The sequence below is a fragment of the Salmo salar genome, chromosome 02 (genome assembly GCF_965601325.2).
Source record: "Salmo salar chromosome 02, fSalSal1, whole genome shotgun sequence".
Taxonomy (NCBI): Eukaryota; Metazoa; Chordata; class Actinopteri; order Salmoniformes; family Salmonidae; genus Salmo; species Salmo salar.
Genome location: NC_138292.1, coordinates 32,832,704 through 32,860,425, shown reverse-complemented (window position 1 = coordinate 32,860,425; position 27,722 = coordinate 32,832,704). Strand labels below are relative to the sequence as shown.

The 27,722-nt window shown below is 43.9% G+C and overlaps 2 protein-coding genes across 4 annotated transcripts in view; one reads left to right on the top strand and one right to left on the bottom strand.

Moving 5' to 3' along the window:
* The window catches only part of LOC106580009 (ubiquitin carboxyl-terminal hydrolase MINDY-3), a 51,249-nt gene extending 35,073 nt beyond the window's left edge, over positions 1–16,176 (bottom strand). Inside the window, exons 1-10 of the mRNA XM_014160548.3 lie at positions 15,326–16,176; positions 15,128–15,207; positions 14,717–14,777; positions 12,685–12,870; positions 12,405–12,456; positions 11,875–11,989; positions 11,711–11,784; positions 10,125–10,204; positions 9,560–9,630; positions 8,746–8,826 (exon numbers count right to left, since the gene is read on the bottom strand). Coding sequence (XP_014016023.3) covers positions 8,746–8,826; positions 9,560–9,630; positions 10,125–10,204; positions 11,711–11,784; positions 11,875–11,989; positions 12,405–12,456; positions 12,685–12,870; positions 14,717–14,777; positions 15,128–15,207; positions 15,326–15,419 — 894 coding nt within the window. The 5' untranslated portion in view covers positions 15,420–16,176. The remainder of the gene's footprint in view (positions 1–8,745; positions 8,827–9,559; positions 9,631–10,124; positions 10,205–11,710; positions 11,785–11,874; positions 11,990–12,404; positions 12,457–12,684; positions 12,871–14,716; positions 14,778–15,127; positions 15,208–15,325) is intronic.
* Positions 16,177–16,489: 313 nt separating this feature from the next.
* The window catches only part of si:dkey-12j5.1 (uncharacterized), a 28,595-nt gene continuing 17,362 nt past the window's right edge, over positions 16,490–27,722 (top strand). For 2 of the 3 annotated variants that reach the window (XM_014160570.3, XM_014160560.3), the window contains exons 1-8: positions 16,490–16,719; positions 20,497–20,606; positions 20,753–20,899; positions 21,017–21,169; positions 21,347–21,468; positions 23,127–23,250; positions 24,004–24,108; positions 24,260–24,328. In XM_014160570.3, coding sequence (XP_014016045.1) covers positions 16,653–16,719; positions 20,497–20,606; positions 20,753–20,899; positions 21,017–21,169; positions 21,347–21,468; positions 23,127–23,250; positions 24,004–24,108; positions 24,260–24,328 — 897 coding nt within the window. In that variant the 5' untranslated portion in view covers positions 16,490–16,652. Of the gene's footprint in view, positions 16,720–20,496; positions 20,607–20,752; positions 20,900–21,016; positions 21,170–21,346; positions 21,469–23,126; positions 23,251–24,003; positions 24,109–24,259; positions 24,329–24,581; positions 26,469–27,722 lie in introns of those variants that run through there. The other variant, XM_014160578.3, reaches the window with a different exon arrangement.

Sequence of the window (27,722 nt, the reverse complement as noted above, 5' to 3'; positions counted from 1 at the left end):
TCCGCGCCTGCGTCTGTGTGTTATGAAAATCAAGAGGAATTCATTCCGAACTAGCTCAGAACCTAATACTGTTCCACAAACCCTCAAGTCTGTGTTGTCTACTGGAGCAGAGTCTTATGAATCAGATCTAGCTCCTGAACAGCAACAGAAACCCTCCTAAAATAGAAACACACTAGTCCAGCTCATCTCTATCCATCTGGTTCTCTCCCCTTCCACTTTAATTTGGGTGTTTCCAACCCTCTTTCTATCCCTCTCAGCTTCTCCTTCCCTCTATTCTCCCCCCTCTCCTGAGATGTAAGTAGCTGTAGATGGGTGTAGCCTTACCCCTCTCGTCGATCCCCCCCTTCAGCTTCCCCTTCCTCTACCCCTCCCTCTTTGTCCCTCTGTTCTGTCCTGACACATACTTTCATCTGTCTCTCCATCTATCCATCCCAGACCATTCTTTCCCTCTCTGTCACGCTAACAGGAACTCCTAGTCTACAGTGTCTGTGTGGTGTTGGTTTAGTGTTTCTCTTTGTTAGGTGGAGAGCCTCTTGAAGCAGAAGACTCAATTACACTCAGACCTTTGTCCTGGCTAAGAGGGGCTGAGAGGTGTGTGTGTGTGTGTGTGTGTGAGGGTGTGTGTGTGAGGGTGTGTGTGTGAGGGTGTGTGTGTGTGTCCGCCAGGGACAGACAGGTGATTAATGGTCTGTCATCGACAACAAGCTGTCTGGGGTCTCTGAACAACAGAACAAGACTATAGAAAACAGGGCTATACAGGACAGCTATAGACTGAGACCAGTCACAGACAAGGGGCCAGGCCCTATCACACACAGCCTTTGTCCCTGCTAGAATAGAACAGGTCAGATGTGTCAGAATATTAATGACTGTTACTGTACACTTCTTTCACTCGGATCTAGCTGTGTGTGTCCGCACTCACAGGTAAGGTACCATAGCTCTTTTCTCTAAGATTCTCTGAAAGTGAGACCTGCCTCAGACTTAATGACCCCATCCTCTCTCTCCCTCTCACTTTCTGAGGCATTTAGAGACATGTTACTTGTGTCTGTACTATACATCAGACACATGCTCTTTGGGGAAAGACACAGTGTGTGTGTCAGTCTCTTTAGGGACACTGAGGGCCAGAAGAGCTGCTCTATTTCCCATTAAATCACTGACCCATAACTGTGCTACTGCACACAGACAAGCCGGTTAAACCATCAGAGCGCGTAAACACACACAGACACACAGCTCCCGAGAGGGGCTTAAGGATAAGAGGATGGAGGCCTGTGAATGTCATCACTCTCAGATGGAAAGAAAGAAACACTACAGAGAGAGGAGAGAAAGAGGACATGGTCCCTAGGGCAGCCAGAAGCCCTTTTAAAGTACATCCTTCCTTCCGCACTTCCTTCTATCCTTTCAGGAATAAAATATGTCATTATGACTGATGTGACATGACAGGATAGAGTTAATGACGGGGCTGTAGTGGAGCAGGTTGAGCGCTTCAAGATCCTTGGTGTCCATATCACCAACAAACTATGATGGTCCAAACAAGACAGTCGTGAAGAGGGCACGACCACACCTATTCCCCCTCAGGAGACTGAAAAGATTTGGCATGGGTCCTCAGATCCTCAAAAAGGTCTACACATGCACCATCGAGAGCATCCTGACTGGTTGCATCACCGCCTGGTATGGCAACTGCTCGGCCTCCGACCAAAAGGCACTACAGAGGGTAATGCGTACGGCCCAGTACATCACTGGGGCAAAGCTTCCTGCCATCTAGGACCTCTATACCAGGCAGCGTCAGGAAGGCACCACAAGAATTGCCAAAGACTCCAGCCACCCTAATCATAGACTGTTCTTTCTGCTACCGCATGGCAAGCGGTACCAGAGCACGAAGTCTACGTCCAAAAGACTTAACAGCTTCTACCCTCAAGCCATAAGACTCCTGAACAGCTAATCAAAATGGCTTCCCGGACTATTTGCATTGTCCCCCCCCACCCCCATTTTTATGCTGCTGCTACTACTACTACTCTGTTTATTATTCATGCAGTCACTTTACCTCTACCTACATATTACCTCAATTACCTGGACTAACCTGTGCCCCCGCACATCGACTCTATACCGGTGCCCCCTGTATATAGCCTCGCTACTGTTCTTTTTTTGTTGCTCATTATTTATTTTTAAATGTTTACTATTTTATTTATTTTTTACTTCAGTTTGAGTAAATACTTTAACACTTTTTTCTTAACTGCATTGTTGGTTAAGGGCTTGAAAGTAAGCATTTCACTGTAAGATCTACACTTGTTGTATTCGGCACATGTGACAAATAACATTTGACTGGATTAAGTGTATAGTAGAATTAGAACGTAAAGTAAAATGCTACACATGACATCAGAGCTTAGAGTCTGGGCAACTTTGGCAAAATTTTTGAAGGACAGAAAAATTGGCCAATTCACACACTTATCAAGAGATAATCCCTACTGTCTCCCTACTGTCTCTGATCTGGCGGACTCACTAAAAACAAATGCTTCATTTGTAAATTACGTCTAAGTGTTGGAGTGTTCCCCTGGCTATCTGTAAATTAAAAAACAAGAAAATGGTGCCTTCTGGATTGCGTAATAAAGAATTTGAACAGATGAATACTTTTGTTTCATACTTAAGTATATTAATTGCCCAAATATACTTAACTATCAGAAGTAAAATGTTAAAACCAAATACTTCCAGACTTTTACACAAGTAGTATTTTACTGGGTGACTCACTTTTACTTGAGTCATATTCTATTGAAGCTTATCTTTACTCTTACTCAAGTATGACAATTGGGTACTTTTTCCAACACTGCATAAAACACATGTCATAGTGTCAAGGTTTATGATCACTATGTTTGTACAAGATGATTTGGTGTGATACCCTGGGTTGTCTTGGAACAGAATGAGCCTGTTTGTTGTGAAGGAAATTTTCTGCGCATCACGCATCTGAATGCACACAACTCAATTCTGAGAACCAAAATTATGATCTGCCTTGTGAAAGCCTAACACAAAGATCTTATTTTAAAATTTAGCTAGTCATGATGGCAATAGAAGTTTTCAGATTTACTCACCTGACCCAGATTGCGATTTATAATGGACCAACAGTAATTGGGTAAAGGCGGGGATACTGGGCTGTGTTCAAAACAACTACAAGTGTGCTTGCTCTAGTTCCTCAATGGCACAGCTAAGAGAGATGAAAAAAAAAAAGATATATATATATGAGACAAAGTGCATTGAAATTACTTAGGAACTGCGCACACTTAGGAGAGGTATGGATGTCTCAGTTTTCAAATACACAAAATCTTCTCTCCACAATCTCTCTCCTCTCCTGCCTTTCTTCCTCCTCCCTCTGTAGTCTCATCACCCTCTCCTCTCCCTCCTTTGTGGTGACAGAAGGCCTCAGATCCCATTACAGGCCATTATAGATAGCCTGTAATGGGATGAAGAGAGGTGGATGCGGGGAGAGAAAGGTAAAGGGAGGGAGGGAGCTGGAGCTTTTGTCCTGTTAGATCAGATAAAAACACTAATGCTGTGAGGCAGTCACACACTAATGGTCTAAAAGCCACACTGTAACAATGACGGGACATCACACACTAGATAGGGACACAGGGGAATCCTAACACAGGCATCACAAGATGCATGGTTTGAGGTCAGCTCCAGAGCTCTCTCAACACAAACACACTGAACGCTGTTGTCGTCATCATCACACACACTGACATTAACTCGCTACAACTGTGCCTGATGTGACATTTACTCTTCTCCCAACCCACAGTAATGACACGGTGTACAGTACGCACGTGTGTGTATGTGAAAAAGAGTGTGCGCGTCTGATTGGGCAGACAGCTCCTCTCCCTAATCAGCGTAGCGTCAGCTGCATGAGCATGGAGGAGAACCCAAATCGGATGCCATATCCTACAGATCTTTGCTTACCATAATAATAAGTGTAACCTGCTTAATTGCTTACACAAAAGTTAAGGGGTAAAAAAAATATATAGATTTTTGGTTTTAAATTTGACCGTTTTTCGTGATATCCTATTGTTAGTTACGATCTTGTCTCATCGCTGCAACTCCCCAACGGGCTCAGGAGAGGCGAAGATCGAGTCATGCGTCCTCCGAAACAAGCCGCGATGCTTCTTAACACCTGCTTGCTTAACCCAGAAGCCAGCCGCACAAATGTGTCGGAAGAAACAACGTTCAACTGACAACTGTAGTCAGCTTACAGGCGCCCGGCCCGCCACAAGGAGTCGCTAGAACTCGATGAGCCAAGAAAAGCCCCACAGCCAAACCCTCCCCTAATCCGGACGACGCTGGGCCAAATTGTGCGCCGCCGTACGGGACTCCCGCTCACGGTTCAAGTGTTATTCTATAACCCTGTAACCCAGATCACACAGGACACAGAATTCTCAGAGGCCTCAACTTGTGACAATCCAACCTTGAACTAGCTCTAGCTCCTGAATATCACTCTCAGTACCAAAATCAGCAGAAGCATATCTGTTCAAATGAAAAGTTGAATGAGATTCATATCACCCCACGTCTGCAATGATGCATGTATACGTAATTCAGAAAGACTATATAGCCTTGAGTAGAGGTCGACCGATTAATCGGCATGTCCAATGAATTAGGGACGATTTCAAGTTTTCATAACAAATCGGTGATCGTCATTTTTGGACAGCGATTATGACCGATTACATTGCAATCCACGAGGAGACTGCGTGGCAGGCTGACCACCTGTTATGAGTGCAGCAAGGAGCCAAGGTAATTTGCTAGCTAGCATTAAACTTATCTTATTTAAAACAATCAATCTTAACATAATCACTAGTTAACTACACATGGTTGATGATAGTACTAGCTTGTCCTGCGTTGCATATAATCAATGCGGTGCCTGTTAATTTATCATCGAATCACAGCCTACTTCGCCAAACGGTTGATGATTTAACAAAAGCGCATTAGCGGAAAAAAAGCACAATCGTTGCACCAATGTACCCAACCATAAACATCAATGCCTTTCTTAAAATCAATACAGAACTATATATTTTTTTAAACCTGCAAATTCAGTTAAAAGAAATTAATGTTAGCAGGCAATATTAACTAGGGAAATTGTGTCGCTTCTCTTGCGTTCAGTCCAAGCAGAGTCAGGGTATATGCAGCAGTTTGGGCCGTCTGGCTCGTTGCGAACTGTGTGAAGACCATTTCTTCCTAACATAATTATGACATAACGTTGAAGGTTGTGCAATGTAACAGCAATATTTAGACTTAGGGTTGCCACCCGTTTGATAAAATACAGAGCGGTTCCGTATTTGACTGAAAGAATAAGCATTTTGTTTTGTAAATGATAGTTTCCGGATTTGACCATATTAATGACATAAGGCTCGTATTTCTGTGTGTTTATTATATTATAATTAAGTCTGATTTGATAGAGCAGTCTGACTGAGCAGTGGTAGGGAGCAGCAGGCTCGTAAGCATTCATTCAAACAGTACTTTCCTGCATTTGCCGGCAGCTCTTCGCAATGCTTGAAGCACAGGACTATTTATGACTTCAAGCCTATCAACTCCCGAGATTAGGCCGGCAATACTAAAGTGCCTATAAGAACATTCAATAGTCAAAGGTATATGAAACACAAATAGTATAGAGAGAAATAGTCCTATAATAACTACAACCTAAAACTTCTTAACTGGGAATATTGAAGACTCATGTTAAAGGAACCACCAGCATTCATATGTTCTCATGTTCTGAGCAAGGAACTTAAACGTTAGCTTTTTTTACATGGCACATATTGCACTTTTACTTTCTTCTCCAACACTGTTTTTGCATTATTTAAACCAAATTGAACATGTTTCATTATTTATTTGAGACTAAATTGATTATATTCAGTTAAAATAAAAGTGTTCATTCAGTATTGTTGTAATTGTCATTATTACAAATAAATATATATAAGCTTTTTTTGGTCCGCCAATAATCGGTATCGGCATTGAAAAATCATAAACCGGTCGACCTCTAGCCTTGAGACTCAAGAATAATTGGCCTTTGTGCGATTCGTTTCTTAGCCATTAGGGCTTTTTAGCCAGTGCTTTTGACATAGTGTAGATGTAAATGCCATGCTATTCATTTTGTACTATGTTCTTGCATCTAAGCTGTAACTTGCCCTCACATCTGCATATTGAATTTAAGTTCATATACACAAATGTGTTACTTCGACCACACCATGGCCTTGAGTCTCCTTTTTCTCCATCCAAGTGAACAAATCAGAAATGAGGGGTCCACAGTGTCCACGGTCTCCAGCGGGACAAATGGATCCAGATGGAAAGTCTGGGATCACATTCCCAACAGGAAAACATCCACCTGAGGGCACACACACACATCTCCTACATCCATTAATGCTAATCAGGATCAGGTTCCCCGCTCTCAGGAATGTGTGTACTATGTCACCAGTGCCTTGGGAGCCATGGAGGTTATTGGTAGTCATCACAGTGAAATCATGACTCATGGTCCTCATCTGGTTCATCTAGTTCGCCTCTACATGTGTCCCAGCTCCCCTAGCAGGCAGACACTACCCAGTACCCTGCTTTATCCCAGGGGACATGGAACAACTGCTCTAATCTAAAATGATAGTTCACTCCAACATCAAGATGTTTCCAACCCTCAAGACATGAGCGGAGTCGTACAGTTCAATACACAACATCTACTCAGATGATATGGGACTTGGACTCATCTCAATATAAGACCCCTTTAAAAGGCCTGGAAACGGCTGAGAAACTTCTGCTTTTGGAGTTATTGATCACTTTATACAATAATCGTATTATCCATTTCTTAGAAAATCCATTGGCTGTAGTGTTATGAGGTAAACGCTAGCATTAACATTCCCTTTTCCTCTGATGCCATATCCTGCACCAGAGAGAATCAATTAGCTCCGCCTTAAGCTGATTGCTGGCTTTGATACGCAGGTATAACAGTATACAGTTCCACACACGATCCACAGCCAACAGAATCCAGTGCCTGTATACACATATGCAGAAGGATCTTTGAATGAGTGTAAGAAATTCTTCCAAGAATAATCTAAAAGTGTGCTCCAAATTGTTCAAAAGTAATTTTATTTCAAGATAGAATGCACAGTAGGGGAGAAACAGTGCCACCCCACCACAATTGTTATAGGTCGTTATCAATAAAACGTCACAATACGGTGCAGAGCGTTCGATTTGCCTGCTAGAGGGCAAGGAGACCCCCAGCTCCACTTAAACCATTGACAACTAAATGTCGTTTTCAAGGGATCGTTAAATAAAAAGTTAATTATTTGGTTGTAATAATAATCACCTCTTAAAGAATTCCACATTTTAGATTTTTCCATAGAAAACTATTGCGCACATTTAGCTCAGCTCTTTCATCAGAGTTATACACCGTGCTCATGCTCAGTAAACATCAATTGATTATGTCATATATGAGGGTAGCATTGATCTCTCAATATTGGCCACCATTAATTGGACATTTGAGTGATAAAATAGTGAACTATACCTGACCAGTATGAGTGGTTTAGGTTAATTTCCCCATCCTTTGTGGGCTCTGCCTGTCAAGCAGCAGAAGGGTGCATTTGCCAATGCATTGTTAGCTGATAATTTTTACTTTGCAAGCTACCAGTAGAAACTTTGTACAGTTGGCTAAACATAGTGGTAAGTAGACCTAATGTACTTTTTTATCCAACCAATGTAGACCTACTTAGTGAAGTTAGCTAACATCCCCTTTTCAATTTGTTTAAGTGTTTGAAAGTTAGAGGCATAAATATTATACCCGTCCAAAAAAATGCTAACCTCCCTTTTATTGTAATGGTGAGAGGTTAGCATGTCTTGGGGGGGATGATACTTGAGCGTCTAACTTTTTCACTCATTATTCACGATTCATTCCGGACTATCCGTAAACATTGTAGCATGTTTAGAAACATACCTTATTTACCATTCATTTCTATTGGGCACAAAATGATCTGAAACCACCGAAACAAAAAGCAAAAGCATCCAACAAGTTTGTATAGTCACACAAACATTGTGTGCTAGGAATATGGGACCAAATACTAAACTTTTCACTACTTAAATACACATACAGTACCAGTCAAAAGTTTGAACACCTACTCATTCCAGGGTTTTTCTTTATTTTACTGTTTTCTACATTGTAGACTAATATTGAAGACATTATTTTGTTTAGTGTGTAGTGTAGTGGCTTTGATGGCATGCACCCCACTTGTTTCTGCCCCACCAAGATTTACATGCTAAAATCGCCACTGCGTATTGTGCACTGACGACCGAGGGAAAACAAGTGTTTGTTGTTTTTAGTAACTTCTTTGTTTTAATATCGCAAACAAATGTGGCAGTTTCACCATTAAGGAGCCCAGCTTTAAGAGTCCATTTGTAACAATTAATAAACGTTGTGAACATGCTGTCATTTCTCAACCCCCATATCAGCTGTGTTACACACAGTGCTTCGCCCAAAACACTGGTGTGTGTGCATTTTACAAGCTGGTTGGCCCAGTTGCAGCTCACCACAAGGTTTCAAGACAATGCCAAAAAACAGCAGCAACTAGCCATATAAGACCATACTACTGCCGTCTCTCATGTGAACTGTGCAGTACTAAATCTGTTAAAGCACACATTCCTGGTTCTTCTTTTTCTGACCTGGCCACTGGAAGAGAGACTGGCTTATATTACACACAGACACACAGGGCCCAGGTTGAGTGTGTGTTTTTGTGTGATTCTTACCTTGGCGAAGAACACTGAGAGATGAGTCTCACTGCCAAGGATCCATATAGGGAACTTAGGAGACTTCAGGAACGCACCCACCTGAAACACACATACAAACCAAAACTGGAGCAAAGCAGTTCTGATTCAGATTCCAGTCCGACTTAACTGTCTGAGCCCAGACTAGGTTAGTTTTACTGACTAAAGGCTTTCTGATGCCATTTCAACTGACAAAAGGAATGATCAGGGAATACAATCTGATGTTGTAATAGAATATGTACAGTAATAGAGAAGAAAAGACTGTCATATTGTTGCTAATACGATGGTTGTTCAATGAGCAGGTTTATAGCATGAACATACCAATGTACCCAGGTCTAACTCATCTACCCAGACTTACTCAGCCATTCTACTACTCTACTGTAGTCCCTGCTCCTTACACATTTCCTGTAGCCACTCTTATTTTTATATGTTTTTTTTTCTGTAAAATGTTATTTTCTCCCTCGGATCTCCCAGTATGTGTGAGTGTGGGTAGGGTTGGGGTTAGGTGGTGAGGACTATTGCCTCAAAACCCATTTTCACATGGGATCTCGCAGAGTGGTTTGTTTTCCACCACCAATCATAAATGTCCTACTGCACAGTCAGTCACACACAAGAAGTGGCAGTATGTGTGAGAGAGGAGTGTGTATGACAATGTGTTTATTTGTGGTGCTGATTCTCTCACAGAATGTTTGAATCTCTCTCCGCAATCATTCGTGACTAGTGAACAAGAACAAACTCACCACTATGGTTTGGACATAACAAGCCTGAAGAAATGTCAGTCTGTGTTTGTTCGTACCTTGCAGTAGCGTAGTGACTCCATGAGAGTGAGGAAGCCCACTGATGCCTGGTTGTGGATACCATGGAGCTCTGAGGGAGGGAGGGAAGGAGGGAGGGAGGGAAAGAAGACCAGCTTAGACCAAAAAAACTAAGTGAAACAGCTTCTTTGGTCTCTGTGTGTATGAAAGTTTGACTGATCACTGCCATCTAGTGTTCAGATGTGGGATCACAGTCATCAGGAAACTGGACAACGTCTTCGTAACACCTTCCGTAACCTGAGCAATAAAGTCACCTAATGCTCATTGAAGAAAAGATTCAAATTAAATTACGCTGCCAGATAATGAGGTTTATTGGAGAACACTTTGTACTAAGATAATGTAATCCGCTGTGTGTGTCCCGTTTGGTAGAGCATGGCGCTTGCAACGCCAGGGTTGTGGGTTCGATTCCCACAGGGGACCAGTATGGGGGGAAAAAAGTATACAAATGTATGCACTCACTACTGTAAGTTGCTCTGGATAAGAGTGTCTCCTAAATGACAAAACCATTTACAAATAAATAAGTCAGCCTGTGTGTGGAGTACTTACTCATGCCAGAGCACTCCCTGTCTCCGTCCCACACATTAGAGACAGCATGGCCCGTCACTAAGAGGTTAACCAGACTCTGACTGCAGAGAGAAAGAAAAGTAATGGCTTAACCTGTCTGGGCTAGGAGGCAGTATTTTCACGGCCGGATGAAAAACGTACCCAATTTAAACAGGTTACTACTCTGTCCCAGAAACTAGAATATGCATATTATTAGTAGATTTGGATAGAAAACACTCTGAAGTTTCTAAAACTGTTTGAATGGTGTCTGTGAGTATAACATAACTCATATGGCAGGCAAAAACCTGAGAAGAAGTCAACCAGGAAGTGGAGGATCTGAGAATTATAGTTCTTTCTAGTCCCTTTCGAAACTACAGTATCCGTGGGGTTACGTTGCATTTCCTAAGGCTTCCATTGGCTGTCTAAAGCCTTCAGAAAGTGGTTTGAGCAGTCTCCTGTCACTGGGCAGATAATAGGAGCTCAGTTTCTGAGTGGACTGCCTGGCAACAAAGGGATTGGATATGCGCGGTCACGCGAGCACGCCGTTCCTTCTTTTTCTCCTTGAATGAATACGCTATTGTCCGGTTGGAATATTATCGCAATTTTACGTAAAAAATAGCATAAAGATTGATTTTAAACAGCGTTTGACATGCTTCCAAGTACAGTAATGGAACATTTTGATTTTGTCTCTGGTTCCGCGCTCGCGTGTTATGCCTTTGGATAAGTGATCTGTACGCACGAACAAAACGGAGGTATTTGGACATAAATATGGATTATTTGGAACAAAGACAACATTTGTGGAAGTAGCAGTCCTGGGAGTGCATTCTGATGAAGATCAGCAAAGGTAAGAGAATATTTCTAATACTAATTCTGAGTTTAGGTTGCCCCGAACTTGGCGGGTGTCTGAATAGCTCGCCGTGATGGCTGAGCTATGTACTCAGAATATTGAAAAATGTGCTTTCTCCGTAAAGCTATTTTAAAATCTGACACAGCGGTTGCATCCAGAGGTAGTCTATCTATAATTCTTTAAATAATTGTTATACATTTTGTCAACGTTTATGATGAGTATTTTTGTAAATTGATGTGCACATTCACCTTACGTTTTGGTGGGAATGTAAAATGCTGTTTTTGGATATAAATATGAACTTTATCGAACAAAACCTACATGTATTGTGTAACATAATGTCCTAGGAGTGTCATCTGATGAAGATCGTCAAAGGTTAGCACTTCATTTAGCTGTGTTTTGGGTTTTATTGACACGTCCTTGCTTGGAAGATGGCTGTGTGATTATTTTTGTCTATGTACTCTCCTAACATAATCTAATGTTTTGCTTTCGCTGTAAAGCCTTTTTGAAATCGGACAATGTGGTTACATCAAGGAGAAGTGTATCTTTAAAATGGTGTAAAATAGTTGTATGTTTGAGAAAGTTGAAATATGACGTTGTTTTTTAATTTGCCGCCCTGATATTTCACTGGCTGTGTCCCGCAGGTGCCATAGAAGTTAAGCTTTTTGGAACATCACTAAGCTCAAGTTGTCAAAAGAAATGTAGCTGATAAAGATTCAATAAAGTGAGGGATCAGGGGTCATACCTGCCGTGGCCATAGACTGGATCTATGAGAGGCTCTGTAGTATCTTCAATCTCATTCCTGATGTTCTCTATACTCTGTAGAGACAGAAAGAGAAAAGTGGTTATATGCACGCACACAAGAGTGCAGAGTAATATGCACACATACAAACACACGCAGAGCCTTACCTTGGTGAGGATGACAGAGTAGAGGAAGAGCAGGACTCCACAGCGCCCTTTCCAGGTTTCGTAGAGAGACACCACCTCCTCTCTAAGCTCCGATAATGACTTCACAATACGCTTCCTGTAGAGATTAGAGGTCAAAGGTCAGGGGCTAGAAGTCAGCGAGACCACCTCTAATGGCATTGCACTCATTTAGAGGTCAAAGACAGGAGGGCTCATGCTGACAGTGTTGTATAATGTCATTATGCAATGTGCCAGATGGCAATCGGATGCTCCTCTGGCAGAAAATCAAAGATTGTGTGTGTCTCATTAATGAATCAATGAGGAGTGTGCGTGCTGAGTCAGGAGTGTGTGCTGAGTCAGCAGGTTGTACATCATTATTGAGAAACTCCAGTCACACACACAGGCTTAGCCAATCCCAGACAGATGGAGACACACACTAGCATTCCTGACTTTCCTGCAATGCAGTGGTCCTTTCATCTCCACGGAAGTCATGGCCAATAGAGAGATGAGCCACAGTCAGTAGAGTTACTTACTGGAGGATGCTGTGAAACAGCTCAAAGCCAAGATCCTCAGCAGCCAAAGCAGCTACACACAGGAGACACACACAGATGCAAACACACATGTTTTAGTCAAACAATTTAGGTAACCTTGACAGAACACAACATGTCATTATTCTAGATTAACAGTGACAGCAATACTACTCACTATGCGGTCTAACCACTATCATATGCGATGATTAATACCATCTCACTACAGCAATGCAGTTATTCATATTAGATGGGTATTAGTGGATAGATGAGTAGTGGGACTCACTGGGTTGCTGGTCTTGCAGGGTCTGGCTGGTCTCCGGACCCCCTGTGAGGGGTGTGTGAGTGGTAGTGCGGGGGCACTGTCCTTTGGCCCAGGTCACCAGGCAGTAGGTGGTGGTGGAGGAAGTAGAGCAGGCCTGTTCCAGGATCTCAGCCAGAGTAGAACATAGGGCCGCTTTCTGCTCCTCCTCTACAAGGAACAGAAGATTTAGGCTAGGTTTCTCATATATATATATATATATATATATAGCTCAAAAAAATAAAGGGAACACTTAAACAACATAATGTAACTCCAAGTCAATCACACTTCTGTGAAATCAAACTGTCCACTTAGGAAGCAACACTGATTGACAATACATTTCACATGCTGTTGTGCAAATGGAATAGACAACAGGTGGAAATTATAGGCAATAAGCAAGACACTCCCAATAAAGGAGTGGTTCAGCAGGTGGTGACCACAGACCACTTCTCAGTTCCTATGCTTCCTGGCTGATGTTTTGGTCACTTTTGAATGCTGGCGGTGCTTTCACTCTAGTGGTAGCATGAGACGGAGTCTACAAACCACATAAGTGGCTCAGGTAGTGCAGCTCATCCAGGATGGCACATCAATGCGAGCTGTGGCAAGAAGGTTTGCTGTGTCTGTCAGCGTAGTGTCCAGAGCATGGAGGCGCTACCAGGAGACAGGCCAGTACATCAGGAGACATGGAGGAGGCCGTAGGAGGGCAACAACCCAGCAGCAGGACCGCTACCTCCGCCTTTGTGCAAGGAGGAGCAGGAGGAGCACTGCCAGAGCCCTGCAAAATGACCTCCAGCAGGCCACAAATGTGCATGTGTCTGCTCAAACGGTCAGAAACAGACTCCATGAGGGTGGTATGGGAGCCCGACATCCACAGGTGGGGGTTGTGCTTACAGCCCAACACCGTGCAGGACGTTTGGCATTTGCCAGAGAACACCAAGATTGGCAAATTCGCCACTGGCGCCCTGTGCTCTTCACAGATGAAAGCAGGTTCACACTGAGCACATGTGACAGAGTCTGGAGACGCCGTGGAGAACGTTCTGCTGCCTGCAACATTCTCCAGCATGACCGGTTTGGCGGTGGGTCAGTCATGGTGTGGGGTGGCATTTCTTTGGGGGGCCGCACAGCCCTCCATGTGCTCGCCAGAGGTAGCCTGACTGCCATTAGGTACCGAGATGAGATCCTCAGACCCCTTGTGAGACCATATGCTGGTGCGGTTGGCCCTGGGTTCCTCCTAATGCAAGACCTCATGTGGCTGGAGTGTGTCAGCAGTTCCTGCAAGAGGAAGGCATTGATGCTATGGACTGGCCCGCCCGTTCCCCAGACCTGAATCCAATTGAGCACATCATGTCTCGCTCCATCCACCAACGCCACGTTGCACCACAGGCTGTCCAGGAGTTGGCGGATGCTTTAGTCCAGGTCTGGGAGGAGATCCCTCAGGAGACCATCCGCCACCTCATCAGGAGCATGCCCAGGCGTTGTAGGGAGGTCATACAGGCACGTGGAGGCCACACACACTACTGAGCCTCATTTTGACTTGTTTTAAGGACATTACATCAAAGTTGGATCAGCCTGTAGTGTGGTTTTCCTTTTTTGAGCAGTGTATAAGAAACAGCCTATATCTTCTGTTCCTTGTGTGTGTGTGTATATATATATATATATATATATATATATATATATATATATATAGTTATGATGCATCTGCGTCTCCATTTAGAGCTCTCTCTGTTTAACAGGGTCAGTAGTTAGGGTTACCTGTGATGTTTCTCTAGTTACAACTTTTTCTGTTAAACAGGGTCAGGGCAAGGTTTCCCAAACTCAGTCCTTGGGACCCCAAGGTGTGCATGTTTTGTTTTTTCCCTTAACACCACAGAGCGGTTTCAAATAATAAACTAATCATCGAGCATTAAAAATTTGAATCAGCTGTGTAGTGTTAGGGCAAAACCCAAAATAGGCTCCCCTTGGGGTCCCGAGGACTGAGTTTGGGAAATGCTGGGTTAGGGTTAGAGGTCGGGGTTACCTGTGATGTGTCTCCAGTTAGAACTCTCTCTGTTAAACAAGATGTTCTTCAGAAGGAAGGCCTGCAGAAACACACAATCAGGAAAAATTCTACAAGCTGTAACCCATCTCTATAGGATCAAAAACACAACCTGACGTCCTCATCAACCCTATCCACTCTGTCTAAGAACATATGTTTACGAAGACACTCCAGCACAATAGAGTACTATAATAAATAAACAGTAGTAGAGAAGGCTTCTCAGCTGAGTGCCTGTCGGGTGATTTCTGTAACCTCTAAGAAGAGGTGTGCCTGTCCTGATATCATCATTCTGGTAACAGACACCAACACCCTCTACCTGGTCATAGGCTGGGCCACCTAACTCATGTTTGTGTGTAAGGTTATGCACGGTCTGGTCTGGTGACTGGTCCATACCTGTACAGGAGCAATGACAGCGCAGGGTCCTCCTTCAAACTGCTCCAGTGCTGTGTGTTCGGTCTCACTGAAAACCAACCCTGAAATACAGGAATCAGAGTCACTTATTTTGCCCCACCACTGACAATGTCTAGGATTGTGTTCAGGTTAGAGGGGGTGCGCCAGAATGGAGCGAAGTTGAGGCGAGAGGTAGCTTACCTTGGGTCCATCTCCGGAAGAGTGAAGCGGACACCGCGTTGCTACCTGGTCTTTCCCAAACTAGATCCACAACCTCTTTATTTAACTCCCCCATCGCTCTATAACACTGGTCCAACAGCCCTGGCAAACGGTTAGCTAACTACAAATCAAATACAGAGCCGTCACTGCGCACACAGCCACGGTCCCGTTCGGGTTGGAGGATAGCTAACCTTAGCTAGCGTTGTGGTTTACTCTTCGACTTTCCAGGAACTGGTGCTTCGATTCCCTCTGCAAATGGGGCCGGTGGCATCGGCCACAACAAAGCTCCGTGGCAGGGCAGTCTCCCCGGTCTGACCAGCGGATAGACGGGAGATAGGAGCATCAACGTTAGTTAGCTACCTAGCTAGTAATGTTATGTGGGCGCGTCTGACCAGCTATCTTAGCGTAGGCCGACTTCAACAGCAAAGCAGCGTGCGTAAACTAGTTAGTTGCCTGGTCAGCTGTCCAGATAACAATAAATTATGGAGCCAGACTGATAGTTGACTGCTCAATTCTCCTTGGTCCAAGTCGTAACGTTACCTTGCTACTAGTAGCCTGCTAACGATAACTCGTTAGTACCAGTTTGCTATGTTTTAACTAGCTAAATGCATAACGTTTTGACGTTCCAAATAGCGCTGAGGCGGTGGCAGTTTAAATTCAGGTCTGAATGCCGGTAACTTTCGTTTAGTCAGTTGTTAGAAGGCAAACGCCTGTAATAGATATCCGAAGTAGTAAAATCTTGAAAATAAATATGCTTGTCGTCGGTATCAAAGACTAGCTAGAAGTATGTCATTCGTCTATTTACAACAGCTGTTTGGAAATGTGTATTGAGTGACGAAACCGCTCGTAGCTGTGGATTGGTCCAAATCCAGAATGTTCTTGAGGCACGTGCTCCAGCTTGGCAGCCCATTGGTGAGTTCAGACTGTCATTTATTCACATCATATCTTTCCCGCCTATTTTCCGTCTACATTACTTCAGTGACGTTTGTTTCAACACTTTCTCAATGGAATTTGATGAAAGACTCAACTAATTAAGGTTGTATATAGTACATGAGACAAGAAAACGCAACATCAAATCGATTGCCTTTGACATTCTCAAACAGCGACTGTTCTTACTGTCATTCATTTAACTGGAACTGTTTGTCCACTATCATTCTCCGTAGCTGCTGGGTTAGCAGTACTGAGCATGTGCACTCACATATACGCAGTACTGCGCGTGTGCACTCACCTGACGCGTGGACTAATTTATCCCCATATTTTTACAGTGTTTCTAACATAAATTATTTGATCACAAATCGTCATTGTTGTAATGGGAGGTCAAACCAAGGGCAAAAAGAAGAGCAAAGCCAGAAGGAAAGATCCGCGCTCTAACGGAGGTATGTTACACACAGTAACTAACGTGTTAGCTACATCGCTATAAAGGACAGCTAGTGTTGTTGTCCATGTGTGATATCGGTTATATTATGTGTGATAGCTACAGTGCCTTCAGAAAGTATTCATACCGGTTGACTTATTTCATATTTTGTTGTCTTACAGCCGGAATTCAAAATGTATTAAATATATTTTTTTCCCCTCACCCTTCTATACACAATACTAAATCAAATGTATTTATAAAGCCCTTTTTACATCAGCAGATGTCACAAAGTGCTTATACTATTAACCCCAAACAATGCAGATGTAGAAGCACGGTGGCTAGGAAAAACTCTAGAAAGTCAGGAACATAGGAAGAAACCTAGAGAGGAACCAGGCTCTGAGGGGTGGCCAGTCCTCATCTGGCTGTGCCAGTAAGGCCAGATTGTTCTTCAAAATTTTCAAACTTTCATAGATTACCTGCAGGGTCAACAAGTAATCACAGTGGTTGTAGACCACCGGTCAGTACCTCAGGAATAATTGTCAGTTGGCTTTTCATAGCCGAACAGAGGTCGAGACAGCAGGTGTGGTAGAGGGAGTCGAAAACAGCAGGTCCGGAACAAGGTACGGTAGCACGTCCGGTGAACAGGTCAGGGTTCCATAGCCACAGGCAGAACAGTTGAAACTGGAGCAGCAGCAAGACCATGTGGACTGGGGACAGCCAGGAGTCATCAGGCCAGGTAGTCCTGAGGCATGGTCCTAGGGCTCAGGTACTCTGGGAGGGGAGGGAGAGAGGGAATTAGAGGGAGTATACTTAAATTCACACAGGACACCAGATATAACAGACTGACCCCAGCCCCAGGCACATAGACTGTTGCAGCATAGCTACTGGAGGCTGAGACAGCGGGTGGGTCGGAGGACTTTGTGGCCCCTTCCGATGATACCCCCGGACAGGGCCAACCAGGCAGGATATAACCCCACGACATTGCCAAAGCACAGCCCCCACACCACTAGAGGGATATCAACAGACCACCAACTTACTGCCCAGAGATATCCCATATTAACAAAGTGAAAACATTTGTCAGTGATTACAGCTGTGAGTCTTTCTGAGTAAGTCTCTAAGTGCTTCCCACACCTGGATTGTGCAACATTGGCCCATTATAAAAATAAAAAAAATATTAATGTTATTCATCTTTGCTAGACAACCATTTGCAGGTCTTTCCATAGATTCTCAAGTAGATTTAAAACAAAACTGTAACTCGGCCACTGTCTTCTTGGTAAGCAACCCCAGTGTAGATTTGGCCTTGTGTTTTCGGTTATTGTCCTGTTGAAAGGAGAATTAATCTCCCGGGGTCTGGTGGAAACCATTCTGAACCAGGTTTTCTTCTAGGACTTTACCTGTGCTTAGCTCCATTTGGTTTATTTTTTTATCCTCAAAGTGAAATCCCTGATCAGTTTCCTTCCTCTACAGCAACTGAGTTAGGAAGGACGCCTGTGTCTTTGTAGTGACTGGGTGTATCGATACACCATCCAAAGTGTAATTAATAACTTCACCATGCTCAAAGGGATATTCAATGTCTGCTTTTTGTTTTACCCTTCTACCAATAGGTGCCCTTTTTTGCGAGGCATTGGGAAACCTCCCTAGTCTTTGTGGTTGAATCTGTTTGATTTTCACAGCTCGACTAAATTACTTTACAAATAATTGTATGTGTGAGGCACAGGGATGTGGTAGTCATTCAAAAATCATGTTAAACACTATTATTGGTCACAGAGTGAGTCCATACAACTTACAGTTGAAGTCAGAAGTTTACATACACCTTAGCCAAATACATTTAAACTCAGTTTTTCACAATTCCTGACATTTAATCCTAGTAAAAAGTCCCTGTCTTATGTCAGTTAGGATCACCACTTTATTTTAAGAATGTGAAATGTCAGAATAATAGTAGAGAGAATGATTTATTTCAGCTTTTATTTCTTTCATCACATTCCCAGTGGGTCAGAAGTTTACATACACTCAATTACTATTTGTTAGCATTGCCTTTAAATTGTTCAACTTGGGTCAAACATTTCAGGTAGCCTTCTACAAGCTTCCCACAATAAGTTGGGTGAATTTTGGCCCGTTCCTCCTGACAGAGCTGGTGTAACTGAGTCAGGTTTCTAGGCCTCTTTTCTCAAACACGCTTTTTCAGTTCTGCCCACAAATGTTCTATAGGATTGAGGTCAGGGCTTTGTGATGGCCACTCCAATACCTTGACTTTGTGGTTCTTAAGCCCTTTTGCCACAACTTTGGAAGTTTGCTTGGGGTCATTGTCCATTTGGAAGACCCATTTGCGACCAAGCTTTAACTTCCTGACTGATGTCTTGAGATGTTGCTTCAATATATCCACATAATGTTCCTGCCTCATGATGCCATCTATTTTGTAAAGTGCACCAGTCCCTCCTGCAGCAAAGCACCCCCACAACATGATGCTGCCACCCCCGTGCTTCACGGTTGGGATGGTGTTCTTTGGCCTGCAAGCCACCCCCTTTTTCCTCCAAACATAACAATGGTCATTATGGCCAAACAGTTCTATTTTTGTTTCATCAGACCAGAGGACATTTCTCCAAAAAGTACGATCTTTGTCCCCATGTGCAGTTGCAAACTGTAGTCTGGCCTTTTTAATGGCGGTTTTGGAGCTGTAGCTACTTCCTTGCTGAGCGGCCTTTCAGGTTATGTCAATATAGGACTAGTTTTACTGTGAATATAGATACTTTTGCACCTGTTTCCTCCAGCATCTTCACAAGGTCCTTTGCTGTTGTTCTGGGATTGATTTGTACTTTTCACACCAAAGTACATTAATCTCTAGGAGACAGAACACGTTTCCTTCCTGAGCGCTATGACGGCTGCGTGGTCCCATGGTGTATATACTTGCGTACTATTGTTTGTACGGATGACCGTGGTACCTTCAGGCTTTTGGAAATTGCTCCCAAGGATGAACCAGACTTGTGGAGGTCTACATTTTTTTTCTGAGGTCTTGGCCGATTTCTTTTGATTTTCCCATGATGTCAATCAAAGAGGCACTGAGTTTGAAGGTAGGCCTTTAAATACCTCCACAGGTACACCTCCAATTGACTCAAATGATGTCAATTAACCTATCAGAAGCTTTTAAAGCCATGACATCATTTTCAGGAATTTTCCAAGCTGTTTAAAGGCACAGTCAACTTAGTGTATGTAAACTTCTGACCAACTGGAATTGTGATACAGTGAATTATAAGTGAAATAATCTGTCTGTAAACAATTGTTGGAAAAATTACTTGTGTCATGCATAAAGTAGATGTCCTAACCGACTTGCCAAAACTATAGTTTGTTGAAAATACATTTGTGGAGTGGTTGAAAAACGAGTTTTAATGACTCCAACCTAAGTGTATGTAAACTTCTGCCTTCAACTGTATGTGACTTTAAGGACGTTTTTGCTTCTGAACTTTAGGCTTGTCATAACAAGAATAGGGGTTGAATAGTTATTGAGTCAAGACATTTCAACTTTTCATTTTACATTTTCAAAAACATCATTCCACTTTGACATTATGGGGTATTGTGTGTAGGCCAATGACAAAAAAATCACAATTTAATACATTTTCTATTCCGGCTGTAACACAACAAAATGTGGAAAAAGTCGAGGAGTGTGAATGCTTTCTGAAGGCACTGTAGCTCGCTAGTCCACTCTGGAAAGAACAATTTTGCGAGCTAACTTGATAGGTCTGGCTACAGTTACAGTAGCTAACTATGTAGGCTATTGTTGACAATAGGGACTGTGTTGCAACAGGCTCTGGATTGGCAGGTCTGTCACCTCAAGATAGAATGAAGCTGAAGATGCAGGAGAAAGCCAAGAAAAAAACTGCTGAAAAATATACTGTAGAACAACTATTGGAGAAGGTAGGACACACACACACACACACACACACACACACACTCCAGACATGCTCTCTCTTTCTCCTGTTTCAGATGGAGTCAGGAGTGTACGGACAGTTTGGAGTTTGCCACACGCTGTACACTAACATCTGTCCTGTGTTGTGTTTCAGACAGAGGAGTGTATGGACAGTTTGGAGTTTGAGATGGCGGGGAGGTTCTGTCAGCGAGCACTAGAGGTGGCGCCTGACAACCTCCTTACCCTGGACCTGCTAGGTCACATCCACTCTGAACTGGGAGACACACAGAGGGCCAAGGAAATATCCTTCAGTGTATGTGTATGTGTATGGTGTTTGCATGCATCTCTGTGTGCATGCATCTCTGTGTGTGTTGTGCAAATGCACATTTGTGTTTGTGTTCCTTAACCCCAGCTCTAAGTGTTTCTGCGTGCAGTGCAGTTGAGTCCTGAAGAAGGTCATAGTAAATACATGTCTCTAGGGCAGATGCACACAGGCCAGGAGGCTGTGCAATACTACACCAAAGGAGTACAGATACTACTGTGTATGCTGGAGAAACACGCACAAGCCACAGTGAGTACACACACACACACTCATGGATCTTGTTGAATGCATGTCTAACACAGAATACTAGGAGGAGCTGTTTCTTCAGTCTGAACACTTCTACTGACTGTATCATAAACTGACTGTCACAAACTGGCAGCCAGAGATGCTGAATACTTCTACCTCAACCATCCCCTGTCACCCCAGGCTGATGCAGGAGCTGAGGCAGCAGCCTCCCCACCCCAGGACTCGGGGTCAGAGATCCCGATAGCCAGAGACTTGTGTGTGGCCTACTGTTCTGTGGCAGAGATCTACTTCACTGACCTCTGGTAACACAAAAATCATATATACACTGCTCAAAAAAATAAAGGGAACACTTAAACAACACAATGTAACTCCAAGTCAATCACACTTCTGTGAAATCAAACTGTCCACTTAGGAAGCAACACTGATTGACAATACATTTCACATGCTGTTGTGCAAATGGAATAGACAACAGGTGGAAATTATAGGCAATTAGCAAGACACCCCCAATAAAGGAGTGGTTCTGCAGGTGGGCACCACAGACCACTTCTCAGTTCCTATGCTTCCTGGCTGATGTTTTGGTCACTTTTGAATGTTGGCGGTGCTTTCACTCTAGTGGTAGCATGAGACTGAGTCTATAACCCACACAAGTGGCTCAGGTAGTGCAGCTCATCCAGGATGTCACATCAATGCGAGCTGTGGCAAGAAGGTTTGCTGTGTCTGTCAGCGTCGTGTCCAGAGCATGGAGGCGCTACCAGGAGACAGGCCAGTACATCAGGAGACGTGGAGGAGGCCGTAGGAGGGCAACAACCCAGCAGCAGGACCGCTACCTCCGCCTTTGTGCAAGGAGGAGCAGGAGAAGCACTGCCAGAGCCCTGCAAAATGACCTCCAGCAGGCCCCAAATGTGCATGTCTCTGCTCAAACAGTCAGAAACAGACTCCATGAGGGTGGTATGAGGGCCCGACGTCCACAGGTGGGGGTTGTGCTTACAGCCCAACACCGTGCAGGACGTTTGGCATTTGCCAGAGAACACCAAGATTGGCAAATTCGCCACTGGCGCCCTGTGCTCTTCACAGATGAAAGCAGGTTCACACTGAGCACGTGACAGAGTCTGGAGACGCTGTGGAGAACGTTCTGCTGCCTGCAACATCCTCCAGCATGACCGGTTTGGCGGTGGGTCAGTCATGGTGTGGGGTGGCATTTCTTTGGGGGGCCGCACAGCCCTCCATGTGCTCGCCAGAGGTAGCCTGACTGCCATTAGGTACCAAGATGAGATCCTCAGACCCCTTGTGAGACCATATGCTGGTGCGGTTGGCCCTGGGTTCCTCCTAATGCAAGACAATTCTAGACCTCATGTGGCTGGAGTGTGTCAGCAGTTCCTGCAAGAGGAAGGCATTGATGCTATGGACTGGCCCGCCCGTTCCCCAGACCTGAATCCAATTGAGCACATCTGGGACATCATGTCTCGCTCCATCCAACAACGCCACGTTGCACCACAGACTGTCCAGGAGTTGGCGGATGCTTTAGTCCAGGTCTGGGAGGAGATCCCTCAGGAGACCATCCGCCACCTCATCAGGAGCATGCCCAGGCATTGTAGGGAGGTCATACAGGCACGTGGAGGCCACACACACTACTGAGCCTCATTTTGACTTGTTTTAAGGACATTACATCAAAGTTGGATCAGCCTGTAGTGTGGTTTTCCACTTTAATTTTGAGTGTGACTCCAAATCCAGACCTCCATGGGTTGATAAATTGGATTTCCATTGATTATTTTTGTGTGATTTTGTTGTCAGCACATTCAACTATGTAAAGAAAAAAGTATTTAATAAGATTATTTATTTCATTCAGATCTAGGATGTGTTGTTTAAGTGTTCCCTTTATTTTTTTGAGCAGTATACATTTTTGTTACCTGAAAGGCCTGTTGTGTATTGAATTCACAGATTTGTGTGTGTTTGTGTGTAGTATGGAGGAGAGGGCAGGAGATCAGTGTCGAGAGGCCATAGAGAAAGCGCTGACCTATCACCCTGACAACCCAGAGGCTCTACAGCTGATGGCCAGCTACCTGTTCAGTACAGAGAAGAACCAGGTCAGTACACATACACAATATGACTATAAATCAGAGGCAGGTATGTCTCACGCTAAGTTATCATCTTGTTAAAGCAGCGATCAGAGTTAATTCATGTGAGAAAATGGAATCATTTGGACACAGGGATCACATCTGACAAAGAGAGGAGGAGGAAAGATGGGGAGAGAGAGAACAAAAGAAAGTGATGAGGGGAGAAAGAAAAATGGTAAATAAGTGAACAATCAGAGCATTTGCAATTGTCATACAATTTTATGATAATCTGCTAGTCCTAGCACTGCAATGAGACAGGCCTCCAATTCTTCGGAGAGCCTTAATCTTTAGGTAGCAACAATAACAGCTAGCTAAGGATTTATTCCTAAATGACTCGTACATTTCAAAGAGGGGACAAGTTTTGGAATACTGCAGCTCTTCTCAAGGTTACTTCTGTAAATATCTCCTCCAGCCACCAGATGGCACTGTGGATCTAACCAGATGGAGTTGATTTGACAGTTGTGTGTAACCTTTATTTAACTAGGCAAATCAGTCAAGAACAAATTCTTATTTACAATGACGGCCTACTCCGTCCAAACCCCGACGACGCTGGGCCAATTGTGCGCCGCGCTATGGAACTCCCAATCCGGCTGGATGTGATGCAGCCTGGAGCAGGGGAGCAGATGTCAGATTTTGTGTGTGTGTGTGTGTGTGTGTGTGTGTGTGTGTGTGTGTGTGTGTGTGTGTGTGTGTGTGTGTGTGTGTGTGTGTGTGTGTGTGTAGGAGGGGAAGGAGTACCTGATGAGGAGTGTGGATGCGTGGCTACCTGCCCTGAAACAGAGTGAAGCTCCACCCAGCAGAGAGGACATAGAGGAGGAACACACACAGGTGAGAGACTTATACCAAACACACACACAGGCGAGTCAGACAACCCAGAGCATAAAAGCCAAGTCAGAGGGCCAACTTATCGCTCTGTGTGTTTGTGTGACTTTGTGTGTTTCTGTGAGTGTGTGTCTAACTGGTTTTGTTCCCTTTCCAGAGTGACATCCCACCATATGAATCCCGCATCACCACGGCCAAACTCCTCATAGAGGCAGAAGAGTACGAGGTAGGAGTATGTGTGTGTAGGATGAGTTTTCTATGTGAAAAGGCCAGTGCTCTGTATTCTTTATCTTTGCCAGAGATCATCTTCAATAATAGAGGAGTGGTCATTACCCAGAGAGAGAGGTAAACGGAGGGAGGAACAGAGATGATAGGATAGATGGCTTTAGAAAAGATCTGGAGGGAGAGGGGTAGAAAGGTGTGTGTGTGTGTGTGTGTGTCTGACACATTGTTTGTCTTCATCCTCCTGCATGTGTCAGCAAGCCACACACACAACAGACTCAGAATCAGAAACAATTGAGGTGGAGATGAGGATGAAGATTGCTGTGAGCCTGGAAACATTCACCACGATAACAACAAGATGGAAGCAGCAGATAACAGGAGATGCAGGACAAGATTACTCAGATCTAGAGTAACTGAGACTATTTTAGTCTTCTATTGTTAAAAAAAGTATAATTCTGTGTTGTTTCCACACAGCATTGCTAAACCCAGAGGCAAGTCATTAACATCACAGTTTTCAACTCCAAAAACAACAACATTCTAACTCATAAATTACACACACACATCGGAATCGAATAGGGAATCCGTTGTTAAACAGCAGACAAGAAGAATTTGACCCTAGTAGAGCAGAGGGAACAAGGGACGGAAATGGAGGAGAGGAAGACGGTGGTTATAACCAGGGTCAAATATAATTAGCAGAGGCTACGAATACGGATTTCTCACCCACCTCCCGCCCATCTGGAAACCTTTTTCTCATAACTATGGATCCGAAAGTTCTACACATGTTATTTTACACATTCAAGTTTTTCTCTTTACTGTACGCTTTACTCACCCTCTTCTGAACTCTTAACCAATTTGATATTTCTGAACAGCTGAAATAAAAACTCAGTGGTGATACACTATATATACAAAAGTATGTGGACACCTTCAAATTAGTGGATTCGGCTATTTCAGCCACACACGTTGCTGACAGGTGTATAAAATCGAGCACACAGCCATGCAATCTCCGTAGACAAACATTGTCCTTACTGAAGAGCTCAGTGACTTTCAACATGGCACCGTCATAGGATGCCACCTTCAACATGGCACCGTCATAGGATGCCACGTTTCCAACAAGTTCATCAAATTTCTGCCCTGCTAGAGCTGCCCTGGTCAACTGTAAGTGCTGTTATTGTGAAGTAGAAGGAACAAAAACTGCTCAGCCGCAAAGTGGTAGGCCACACAAGCTCACAGAACGGGACCGCCGAGTGCTGAAGTGCAAAGCGTGTAACAATCGTCTGTTCTCGATTGCAACACTCACAACTGAGTTCCAAACTGCCATGGAAGCAACGTCAGCACAATAACTGTTCGTTGGGAGCTTCGTGAAATGGGTTTCCATGGCTGAGCAGCCGCACACAAGCATAAGATCACCATGTGCAATGCCAAGCGTCGGCTGGAGTGGTGTAAAGCTCGCCGCCATTTGGCTCTGGAGCAGTGGAAACGTGTTCTCTGGAGTGCAGAATCACGCTTCACCATCTGGCAGTCAGACGGACGAATCTAGGTTTGGCTGATGCCAGGAGAACGCTACCTGCCCAAATTCATAGTGCCAACTGCATATTTGGTGGAGGAGGAATAATGGTCTGGGGCTGTTTTTCATGGTTCGAACCCTTAGTTCCATTGAAGGGAAATCTTAACGCTACAGCATACAATGACATTCTAGACAATTCTGTGCTTCCAAATTTGTGTTCAGCATGACAATGCCCCTGTGTACAAAGCGAGGTCCATACAGAAATAGTTTGTCGAGGAACTTGACTGGCCTGCACAGAGCCCTGACCTCAACTTGGGATGAATTGGAATGCCGACTGCGAGCCAGGCCTAATCACCCAACATCAGTTTCCGACCTTACAAATGCTCTTGTGGCTGAATGGAAGCAAGTCCCCGCAGCAATGTTCCAACATCGAATGGAAATCCTTCCTCAGAAGAGTGGAGGCAGTTATAGCAGCAAAGGGGACCAACTCCATATTAATGCCTATGATTTTGAAATTAGTTGTTTGACGAGCAGGTGTCCACATACCTTTGGTCACGTAGTGTGTATGTATATATACAGTTGAAGTCGGAAGTTTACATACACTTCGGTTGGAGTCATTAAAACTCGTTTTTCAACCACTTCCCAAATTTCTTGTTGACAAACTATAGTTTTGGCAAGTCGGTTAGGACATTACTTTGTGCATGACACAAGTAATTTTTCCAACAATTTGTTACAGACAGATTATTTCACTTATAATTCACTGTATCACAATTCCAGTGGGTCAGAAGTTTACATACACTAAGTTGACTGTGCCTTTAAACAGCTTGGAAAATTCACGAAAATGATGTCATGGCTTTAGTAGCTTCTGATAGGCTAATTTACATAATTTGAGTCAATTGGAGGTGTACCTGTGGAGGTATTTAAAGGCCTACCTTCAAACTCAGTGCCTTTTTGCTTGACATCATGGGAAAATCTAAAGAAATCGGCCAAGACCTCAGGAAAAAAAAATTGTAGACCTCCACAAGTCTGGTTCATCCTTAGGAGCAATTTCCAAATGCCTGAAGGTACCACGTTCATCTGTACAAACAATAGTACGCAAGTATAAACACCATGGAACCACACAGCCGTCATAGCGCTCAGGAAGGAGACGCGTTCTGTCTTCTAGAGATTAACGTACTTTGGTGCGAAAAGTGCAAATCAATCCCAGAAGAACAGCAAAGGACCCTGTGAAGATGCTGGAGGAAACCGGTACAAAAGTATCTATATCCACAGAAAAACGAGTCCTATATCGGCATAACCTGAAAGGCCGCTCAGCAAGGAAGAAGCCACTGCTCCAAAACCACCATAAAAAAGCCAGACTACGGTTTGCAACTGCACATGGGGACAAAGATCGTACTTTTTGAAGAAATGTCCTCTGGTCTGATGAAACAAAAATACAACTGTTTGGCCATAATGACCATTGTTATGTTTGGAGGAAAAAGGGGGAGGCTTGCAAGCCGAAGAACACCATCCCAACCGTGAAGCACGGGGGTGGCAGCATCATGTTGTGGGGGTGCTTTGCTGCAGGAGGGACTGGTGCATCACGAGGAGGGAAAATTACGTGGATATATTGAAGCAACATCTCAAGACATCAGTCAGGAAGTTAAAGCTTGGTTGCAAATGGGTCTTCCAAATGGACATTGACTCCAAGCATACTTCCAAAGTTGTGGCAAAATGGTTTCAGGACAACAAAGTCAAGGTATTGGAGTGGCCATCACAAAGTCCTGACCTCAATCCTATAGAGAATTTGTGGGCAGAACTGAAAAAGCATGTGCGAGCAAGGAGGCCTACAAACCTGACTCAGTTACACCAACTCTGTCAGCAGGAATGGGCCAAAATTCACCCAACTTATTGT